The sequence below is a fragment of the Musca domestica genome, unplaced genomic scaffold, assembly GCF_030504385.1.
Source record: "Musca domestica strain aabys unplaced genomic scaffold, Musca_domestica.polishedcontigs.V.1.1 16, whole genome shotgun sequence".
Taxonomy (NCBI): Eukaryota; Metazoa; Arthropoda; class Insecta; order Diptera; family Muscidae; genus Musca; species Musca domestica.
Genome location: NW_026712219.1, coordinates 17,225,192 through 17,236,319, shown reverse-complemented (window position 1 = coordinate 17,236,319; position 11,128 = coordinate 17,225,192). Strand labels below are relative to the sequence as shown.

Sequence of the window (11,128 nt, the reverse complement as noted above, 5' to 3'; positions counted from 1 at the left end):
GTAAAAAAAAGCAAATATATTAGAACACTTCTTATTTTTATTTTAAATAGTATTGACAAAAAGCGGCCATAACCTAATCTTTTTAACCAACCCTTTTCCTTCTTATTGTGCCATGGGTTTCGTTTGTGTTGTAACATGCTTCCAACGCAGTTACTTTGTAATTATATCTTGAATTAATAACTCTTTATCGATTTCCCGATAGTCGACCTACACTACCCTAACTAGCAAATAGTGGAAACAAAACAAAACCGATAATTACTGTAAAAAATAGACGAGTTAATGTTTTTTTGTTGTGCAAGGGGAGGAGGGTGCACACAATTTTAATCAATCTTCTAACAACATTCGAGAACTGAGAACTCACAACAATAACAATCGGGGTACGACAGAACTTGTACTTCGTTTCGCCAATAATACTTTCTTTCTATTCTATGACAAAACAACAAAGCGTGTGACCACAACTACACTCGACGGGGAATTTAATGATAAAAAAGTAAATAATACTCGTCTAGAGAACTCAGATTTCTTGTAAATACCGACCGACCGAGAAGGAAAACGTCGCAGTCATTGTGACAGTGAATATTTAAAAAATATTAAAACTGTTTGCCTCAGCCAGCACACTCAGCGGCTCTGTATAAATTTTTGCTGGTTAATTGCTTTACTACTTGCATTCATTCATTATTTGGATTTGTGGTGAAATTAATAAAAATCGAAACCAATCAAAAATATCAATAATAATTTATTTAATTTTCTTGTAGTACAAATTTCACAGTGAACAAACTGAAAGAGAAAATTTCAATTTGAAAGAAAACAGAAAAAAATAGCAAAATTCAAAATAAAATACCCATATAGAAAATAATCGCGTAAAACAGAGGAAAAACAAAACAAAAACATAAGATGACTCTGGCACAGACGAACTATTGTCAATCTGTTGCTATTGCCAGTAAAGAGGGAATGGACGTAGAGGTAAGCGAAGCTAGCAAAACATAAGAAACGTAAATTTGTCGAATATCAAGTGAGCGCAAGCAACAACGTCAATAATAATTTTATACATAGAAAAATAGTCTACAACGTAATACAGCCAGCCAGCCAGCCATCGAGCGAACGACCGAACCATCATCATCAGGAAGCAAATGCATGAACAAAAAAATTAAAATACATCTGAGCCGCAATTGTAAATAAGGGGGCCAGTGCTAATCCCGACGTCATGGTTTATTTGCACTTCACCCTTCAAACCGAAAATTGAGTAATAATTTTAATATTGGTTCGTTGCCCCCCTCAGATCCCTTGCCATGATCAATGATTTGTGTAATTGCATTCGTTTTTTGTTAAATAACTTTGCCATATATCAAAGGGCAAATGCAATGCCTTTCTTTTGTATGTTTAAATATGAAAATTGAACAATGACGTTATTTCTATTAGATAAGAATTTTAAAGTGACTTGCAGTTAAAGAATGAAAGAGGACATTTGTATGGAATATCTAAATCAGTTTCAGAATCTATTTTGATTATAAACAGAATCTCTGTATTAAAATCTCTTCAAGTCGGCTATAGAAAGTGATAGTTTTAAAGGCAATTTGCATTGCTAATGGACTGGAATATAATTTAGACTTGTTGTCTGCAGCTCAAAAACTTGAAATTCCATTCCAAAAGTTGTACATTTTATTTCATATGTTCAGGTACTAGTAGTTTAAAAAATTCTATTATAAATTGTTTTATAAAGTATACATCTTCCGGGATTGTTAGAGATGTTGCACTACCATGTGGAATTGTGAAATTATTAAATGCATCAGAAATAGTTTTAGCGTGTATTTTTTTTTTTTTAATAAATCTATTTATAAATAACATGGCAACGTGGGGAATGTGTTGTGAGTTTCTTTTGTGTAAAAATGTGTATTTCCCAAAACTAAATGTATCGACGACTCATTTTATGGCATTTAACATCTTTGTATGTCAAATTTTAAGAATGCCGGGGCGAGTCGTACCGTATATGTTACACCCTTTAAATTAGTCAGCACCGTCATATAGGAGCCTTTAAATTACAAATTATTGATTGTAGACAACTAGGATTGGTAATCAAAGCTCTTTGAAACTTTCACCATTTTCGCCACCAATGCCAAGGTTTTTGGTATTATTTTCAATCACCAACAGAAGGAAAAATACAGAGGAATGTGCGAAGGGATGCCAAATCACTCTTTACTCTTATAAGAACCCGCAAATATTTGAGTCAATCCAAGAGGAGAGCACCATCGATGCTGAATTTGTACTCAGCATTTCGAAGTACTCCTCAGGCAATATTGAACATCTAACTTCACCTAAACCTTAAAAGTCCATTTGTGGAGAAACAGGCAACCAAGTGTGCTCCGGGTTTTAAAGAGCCGATTTTAAGGCTAATATGATGTATAGGGAAATTAATACATATCTCCACCAGCGAACCTCGAGCCATTAGGCATCAAGCCGACATACTGGACAGGGACTTCTGGACCCCTAACAACCCACATCCAAAATGGAAAGTGAAACGGGCCCAAGAGTCTTTTGCAAACATTAGTATAACTTTCAATCTTAACACCGACCGCATCGTTTTCCACGCAGCAATCTTTGCTATCAAAAATACTACAAATCTCTAAACTTGCTTTGAAAGCATCCAATATCTATGCCATCAAATCCATTGCAGTTTTGAGGTGTAGAACAGCGCTGGAAAAGTTTAAGACATTCATCATTTCATTGGGTTCCTAACCATCAAAAAATTGTTGGCAATGAAGTGGCATATAAATTAGCGGAACGCGGATCAGTGTCAATTGGCATGGTGATAAATCACCCGGTGAAGCCATCGCCATGGTATTTCTTGCAAATTATAGAGAAACTTTACTACGGAAGGATCCAACAAAACTGGCTAAATGGGAGGGGTGGCAACGTCTCGAAGACAATTTGGCCAACATCCTCCCGGAAGATCGCCTATCTCCTGGCCTAATTATAAGAGGTCAATGCAACATATCGGACTTGATTTCCGATGCGATGGTTTTCAATGACCTTCAATGGAAAACTAAGGCTTATGGAAGATAGAATAACCCATGACCTGTCTTCTTTCTTTGATGCGGAACCAGCAACATTGGTTAATTTACTACAGAACGGCAACAGTCTTACAAGTCGCAATTAAACAATAATATGAGCATTTGAGGATTAGTTGAAATCAATTTGTAAATGCTAAGTGGGAAAATGGAACTGAATCCCTTAATTAAAGAACTGCCGCCATCAGTCAATAAAAGCCGTTCAGGAGTCTTAATTTCATCTCGAGTTTATTGGTAGATTAATCGACTACGGCAGCCTTTTAAATCTGTGAACAATATCTAGGATCCACAAGAGCTTAACCAAGTCATGTACCTCAATAAGATCCGTTCAACAATCATGCATTGGTCTCAAGTTTAAAATACATGACATGAGATATTTAAGGCTGCTTATCGATCTACAAGAACTAGTTCCTGTAATAACACAGCAGTATCTCCCTCAATATGGCATTTAGGATCTAGTCATGTCCATAGCGATTCCGAATATAAATGCCACGTCTATCTTAAGAATGGGAACATATACAGGAATGAACCGGTCAACATTGCATTGCTGTATACCGGGACGCAATCCATCTAAAATATCAAATTGTCTATACAGACATTTGCAAAAATCGATTACTCAATTTGGAAAACTCAAACCGTCCCACTCTTCCTCTCAAAAAGTATCAATTTCAGACTGGTAGTAGGTATTTTAACTAGAGCACTCACAGGGTCATTGTCCAATTATAAGGAACAGAAGACGACGACTGCTGGGTGACTAAAAAAACAAAGCTTCTGCAACTTTGAGTCAGTAATACTTCCACTTTTCCAGTCTCACAAGATCGCAGACATTTCTCGGAGACCTCAGGTCCATCTAATTCTGTGTACATAGAAAAAAATCGAGATAAGAGGAGGGAAATGATTTCGTCTTTGAAATCAAACACCTAGATGCCTTAGGCAAATCTGAAAGTGAACATCAAGAGCTATTTGTACCTTTCACTTCAACAAGAAAATGTAGCTTCCAATATTTTCTTCTTGTCCTTAAAAATCACTTAATCCTCTGAGAAAATTGGGAATTTAGAAAATTAGCGATACAAATTGAAAAAATTGTTTTTTAATTCGCAATCGGTGTCGAATCAGATTCTGCAAATTTATGTGCTCCATATATTTAGACATATACACTACAATACAAAAATGGCTTAGCAATTCCTTTTGCTCCTTATGATTGGTCAAACTTTTTGGTGGTTTATTTCAAAAACTTAGATGGTTATGGGCAAGATGGTAATGACTACATATTATAAGGCTTTTGAATAAAAATTACAGTCGATTTTTTTTTTGTTAAATCACAATACTTTACTAATTATTCTGTTTGCTGTTGTTTTTGTTTCCTTCAGGACTATAAACCTAAAGGATTTTGGTTATTTCGACTTCTACGCAATTGGACAACTAGTTCACCAACCATGTTACGGGCTGTTGAAAAGAAAATTCTGTCATTTCTAAAGACACCATATCGTGGATTTTTTGTTGATATTGGTCCAGCCATTGGGGAGTCGGATAAAATATGGACGGTGAGCTTTAATACAGAATCCAAGGAAGTTCCATTGGTAATGTTGCATGGCTTGGGTGCCGGTGTGGCCTTGTGGGTTATGAATTTCGATGCCTTGGCCAAAGATCGTCCGGTGTATGCCATCGATATTTTAGGATTTGGCCGAAGTTCCCGACCCAAGTTTTCCAATGATGCCCTGACATGTGAAAAGCAGTTTGTCAAGTCGGTAGAAGAATGGCGACGTGAAATGAATATTAAAAATATGATCTTACTTGGACATTCAATGGGTGGTTTCATAGCATCCAGCTATGCCCTCTCATATCCGGATAGAGTTAAACATCTCATCTTGGCCGATCCATGGGGTTTTCCGGAAAAACCTTCTGATGCTTTGTCCAGCAAACAAATTCCTCTATGGGTGAGGGCTTTGGCTCATGCTCTGACACCGCTAAATCCCTTATGGGCTTTACGGGCAGCTGGACCATTTGGTCAATGGGTTGTACAGAAGACTAGACCGGATATTATGCGCAAATTTTCGTCTACCATTGAGGATGATATTAATCTCATACCACAATACATACATCAATGCAATGCCCAATATCCCAGTGGAGAATCGGCTTTTCACACCATGATGGAATCTTTTGGCTGGGCCAAGCATCCAATGATTCATCGTATCAAAGATGTGCGCCACGACATACCGATGACATTTATTTATGGAACACGTTCGTGGATCGACTCATCTTCGGGTGAGAAAATCAAAGCACAACGTGGCGACTCCATTGTCGATATAAAAGTTGTGAATGGTGCTGGTCATCATGTCTATGCCGATAAACCGGAGATCTTTAATCGTTATGTCAATGAAACATGTGATTTATATAAAATTCGTCAACTGATACGAGATTCAACGGAATCTGATGAAGAACATGCAAATACTTCGGGACCCGAGGCACATTCCAAAGAAACCGAAGCAACAGAAGCCGAATCGGAATCATCGAGGCAACAGCTACAAACAAATGCAACGGCAAAGCAAACGAACGAAAACTCCTCCACATCGACAGCTTTGAAGAGCACCGAAAATCGCACCCAATGATGGTTATTTCAATACGGTTATGAAATGTTTCATCAATTATTTTCTAATTCTAATAGCGCTTAATAAAAGTAATTTTGTGTATTATATATTTCTAGAATAGTACAATTTAATTCTTTCTTCCTTCTTTTCGATTTCATTGTTTATGTATCCTCCGAGAATAGTATTAATTAAAAATGAATTCTCTTTGAAATAACTACAAATTTTTAGACAAAATAAATTATGAGATTTTATACTATTGTGCATGTGAATGGTGGACTATTTCGTATTCGCCCTTATGCATCCAATTGTCAATTGCAAGAATGAATTCTAATTATCGAAAATACAACATCAGCACCAATATATATTTCAAATATTTTCAAAGCTAGAAATTATATGCTACATTTGTCATTTGTAGGTATATATATAAAAGTTATACATATATACAAAACAAAATCCATGCAATTTTATATTTTATTTTAACACAATTGAATTAGAAACATTTTATTTTGTTGTTATTTTAGTTCGTAAATACTATTAATGAAAAATGTTATTAAATATCGATATTTTTGTAATATTAAAAGCAAAATTTTGTAAACCATTAATTGGTATTAAATAAATATGATAAGCTAATGCTTAATGTTATTCATTACTTTGCTCTTTTTTTTTCTTATTCTAATATTTTCGTATTACCATGTGAATGGATGATTATTTTCAAGTATCATACATGGAATTGATTAAATTCTATTCTTGTTATGGACTTTAGCACATTCATGTATTTCTTATGGCATGAATCAATCTTATCGATTTGGTTAGTTTCTTCATTCAGCCTAGAAGTATGCTCTGAAAAAAATGGACAACAAAATGAAAAAAGAAAATGTCAATGCAACTCAGTTTAGATACATATATTACTTGCTATAATAAGTAAACAAATTATTACAGGCCATGGCACAATTACAGGAGGTAGAACAAAACTACCCCTAAATAATTTTTTTCTTTCGGTGCCCACATGGTAGACTCGTCGACACAGCTGCTGGGACAATGAACTTTCAAACCAATTTTGGAATTGAAAATGTTGAAGAGCCTCCGAATGACGTAGTATAAGAAAACATATAAAAATCTACATATATTTGAAAAAACATTTAAATTTTTTGACAAATCAATGCTCCCAAGCGTTGATGCATCTATCTGTATTCTTCTGCCATGGGTGCCCATAATCTTTCAAAACATGTAAACATTTTGTGTATGCGTGTGCATTGTTTTGAATAAAAAAATACAAAAATTTGAAGTTATTTCAAATTCGGTTGCAAAATAAATACATATTTTCGACGTTAATGAGCAATACATTATACAATGGCATAAAACTGCGTTGTCCTACTATTTTATATTCAATCTTGTAGAATAACCCCAAAAAAAAATTAAAAATAACAAAACTAGCTGTTGCATATTTAAAAGTCTATTTGACACTGAAAGATTCAAACTTTCTTATTGAGCCATGTTACAAACTATATAAAAATGGAAATTCTGAAACATAGGTTTAGTTTATCCAAGTCCAAATTTGGTTATCCTTCAACGATTATTTAATTATTCGCAACAGAGACTACAAAATTCAACTATTATTTATTGGTGGCTGTGATGGCTTGTGAATAGAGCTTAATCTCCTTAGGACCAACAGAAGAAGTTGGTTCTCATTCAGACACAAACCTTATTCATAGGCTAATAAATATAAAGACAACGTAATGCTCACAGTGCTTATTATCGAAAAATAAATTCTTGCAAAACGAAATGTGTTTTCGAAATCGAGTAGGTCGGCTACTGATTGAGCACGTTGACTATGCAAAGGCATGCTGAGAGCCACATGGACATAGTATAGAGGTTAAATTTATATTGTCATTCCGTTTGTAACACCTCGAAATATACATTTTAGACCCCACAAAGTATACAGTGTGAGATGAAAAAACTGCAACCAACTTCAGACTGCTGTCTTTTCTAAGCCACTCGTCCGACAGCTATTAAAATTATTCCAGTGACAGCTCATTATATTTGGCCTGTTTCAGAACTGCTAGAATGTAAAAGTTTTTACTACGATAACCTATGTTTCTTCGATATCATAAAGGGATATGATATCGAAGAAAATGGCAAAATTAGTAGATTCTTGCAGTTACTGGAACAGAGCAATTGTTTACAAGCGTACAAAAGCATTTTGGTGAGAATTTTCCAGAAAAAAAGTTATTCGTGATGGAATTCAAGCGTGATTTCTTTATATTTGGCTGGAAACCCACAAGTGTCTATGGTTAGAGCACTCCCGCATTTAAATGTGAATAAATCTTTTGTGTGTTACCGTGATACTGGGGTAGAGTAGCCCGACGTCAATGAAGTGAACGGAAGAAAACAGCAAATTTAGCAGAAATGGTTCGAAAAATAAAGAAGCCACTTAATCGAAACCCGCGTCGCAGTGGCCGAATGGAATTGGCTCGTGAGTTGAACATATCGCTGGTCATCGAGGTCAGCTGAAAATGTACACCTTTGGTTGGCCAACAGAACTCAAGCGCCGGCCATGATGATGGTGACCAGAATCAGAATAAATGCTGAATGTTATCGCGTAATTCGCCATAATTCGTGCCAAAGGTGACCAATTCGAACAAATCTAAACTTATTCTAAAATTTGAAGCTATTTCCGAAATTGTTTGCTTTCATTCAATAAAATTAAAAAAAAATGTAAAAATTATGGCGTTTAACTATGTTGCAGTTTTTTTATCTCACACTGTGTATATATTAGAGATCAGCGTAAAATTCTACGTCGATTAAACGATGCCCTTCTTGCTGCCTGTCGATGTGTGGAAATCACTGCAATTTCAATACAATTTTACTTAGATGTATTTTAGGTCGGTAGAACTTTTGGTATTTAAAATGGGCCCTGCAGTTCACGTTTTTGGTGTAGCCACAGCATAAAATTCTACGTCGATTTAGCAATTTCTGTCTGTCTGTCTCTCCATTTGTGGAAATCTCTCTAGCTTCCAAAGAAATGAAATTGGTTGATAAAATTTTACTCAAATGTTTTTAGATCCGTAGAATTTTCGATATTTACAATGGCATATATTGGTTCGCGTTTTGGTATAGCCCCCCCCTATAACTGTGCCGGCAGATTTAAGGTATTTTGGACGTTTTAGTAGCAATTTAAAACGGAATTTGCAGTTTGTATTCCCAGTATATTGGAAATATCCCTGCATAGAACTGTCCATATATGTCAAATAACAATTTCCTCTAGAATAGTTACAGATTTGGTTCTTGGGTTTCTTAATGGTTAGTACCTCTTATGACAGAAAATGTCCTAGTATAGGCCCCATATTTTATTAAGAGGTAGGTATTTGCAACCTGATTACCTGAAAGTATATTATTCTTAGGGGACGGACCCAGATTCTCAAATAATTGACCGGAAAATCCTGGTCCAAGACCCGGATTAGACCCAGACCTACTTGACCGATATGGACGTCGGGAAAATTTTTCAAAAAAACCGAGAGTTTTACTAAACTAGAGTTAAGACCACCACACAATATTCAAAATGTTTACAATTTTAGAAGTATTTCAACGGACTTTTCACATTATGCAAGTTCTTTCCAAATGGTAGAGGGTATTTAATTTACATATTTAATGACTTCCCATTCATTGACCCCTGGGTTCAGTTGTATTAGGGACTATTGAAATTGCCTTGAATCTCTTAATGAAATTTTATATGTGAAGTAACCGGTATAACTTTGCCTTTTATAGTTTAGCGGTTTTTCCTCAGTTACTCATTATTAGAGGAATAATTTCTCGAGAAAAATGCATTCCGTTGGAATCGAATTCCGCGCGAATATTGGGATGGAAGGGCATATTATTATGGAATCTATCATTTTTACCAATGCAAAACAATAGAGCTAGAATCATTTACTGAATTGAATATGACAACCCAAAATGTATTTTCATATGTAAATTATTTAGGCACGGTGTATGGCAGATTTTACTGAAATAATAAATAATCTCTTATTCTCGAAGTTCCTTTCCACGTAAAAACACTTATACCTTCCATATCGTAGAAAGACCCTGTTTATTTTTTTGTACTTGTGCTTAAACATGATAAAATTAAGAAGGTAAAGTCATATCAAATAAGCATTACCATCTCTGCAATTTCTGTAATTTACCTTGTCAAATTTCACTGCATGGAGAACAGGCTCCCATCTCTGATTTATGAATGTACAATGGATTTTTAAGACGTTGTTAAATGAATAATTTTGAAAAAAAAAATGTGTATATATGATTGCTTGACTTTACCTTATTAATTCTACCCTGGGCTTTAACTTATCAAATGTCGTCTTATTTTAAGACCGCTTAAAATCACCTGCTATAATGATTCTGTACCAAAACTAAAAAAAAGGTAGCCAAGGAAGAATATAATATATAACAGGAAACAAAATATTAGTCTGATAAGTCATGCCATAATTAAAGGTGTAAGTACATAAGAAGCTTCAAGTCATGGCTATGTATATTTTGCGACATTTTATAAAGGCATTACAGAGCTGCACTAAAATCTTGCAGTCATTTTCAATTATAATTTTACATTAATTTGCCTAGCATGACTTCAAGCTTTTTATGCACTTGCACCTTAAGTCTTACATGACTTATCCTTCTAAAGAGAGTAAAAATAACAAAATATTTGGTCGGAATTAAATGCAAAATTCTTGACAACTTTACGCCCATATTTGAGGAAGAACTACAAAATATAAATTTGACAATGAAGGGACCCTGGTAGAAGAATATAGATAGTTGCATCGACACAGCTGCTGGGACAATGAACTGTCAAAAAAAATTTTGGAATTAAAAATTTTGAATGGAAGATTATTAAAAACTGTTGAAGAATGTGTATCATAACAATCACCGATTGGTGTCGTATAAGAAAAATTATAAAAACTTACTTATTTTTGAAAAAAAAAAACATTTTAAAAATTTTGACATGTACATACCTTTATTTTTTCTACAATGGAAGGGACATAAAATAAAAAATTGTAATCATATTACCTTGGGAATTATACCATGATTTTTACTAAGTAAAATTTCTCAGTAACTTAGGGTGGGAATACATAAAGCGCATATTTGGCTGCATTAAGTCATCGACTGGCTTCTTCGTAGAGGAACAAACCAAAGACCTAAAATGGTAAAGACTGGACAAAATACACTATGGAAACATAATACCCTTACCACTATGTAGTGTAGGGTATAAAAATAGATAATGTGAAAAATATATAGGGGCTCTGCAAACAACAGTGACATGTTAGCACAAAAATCATATTTACAGAGGAATTTTACAAATATTTACTGTAAACCAAAAAAATGGACTTAAAATTGTATTCCTTTGACGTTTCCAATTAAATGAAAATTGTATTTGATGTTAAAACAACGTAACATTGGTGATTTTGTTGTTATGAACTAATCACCACAGAT

The 11,128-nt window shown here is 34.5% G+C and overlaps 1 protein-coding gene across 6 annotated transcripts; it reads left to right on the top strand.

Annotated features, from left to right (window-relative positions):
• The first annotated feature begins 341 nt into the window (after window positions 1-341).
• Window positions 342-6,302, top strand: LOC101894480 ((Lyso)-N-acylphosphatidylethanolamine lipase). 6 transcript variants are annotated; one of them, XM_005179062.4, is made up of 3 exons: window positions 342-490; window positions 756-963; window positions 4,436-6,302. In XM_005179062.4, the coding sequence occupies exons 2-3, from the start codon at window positions 895-897 to the stop codon at window positions 5,672-5,674; spliced, it is 1,308 nt and encodes a 435-aa protein (XP_005179119.1). In that variant the 5' UTR covers window positions 342-490; window positions 756-894; the 3' UTR covers window positions 5,675-6,302. The 6 variants fall into 6 exon arrangements, with proteins under 6 accessions (XP_005179119.1, XP_058976165.1, XP_058976162.1 ...); XM_059120179.1 differs by lacking the exon at window positions 342-490 and adding an exon at window positions 501-645; XM_059120180.1 differs by lacking the exon at window positions 342-490 and adding an exon at window positions 530-690.
• The last annotated feature ends 4,826 nt before the right edge of the window (window positions 6,303-11,128 follow it).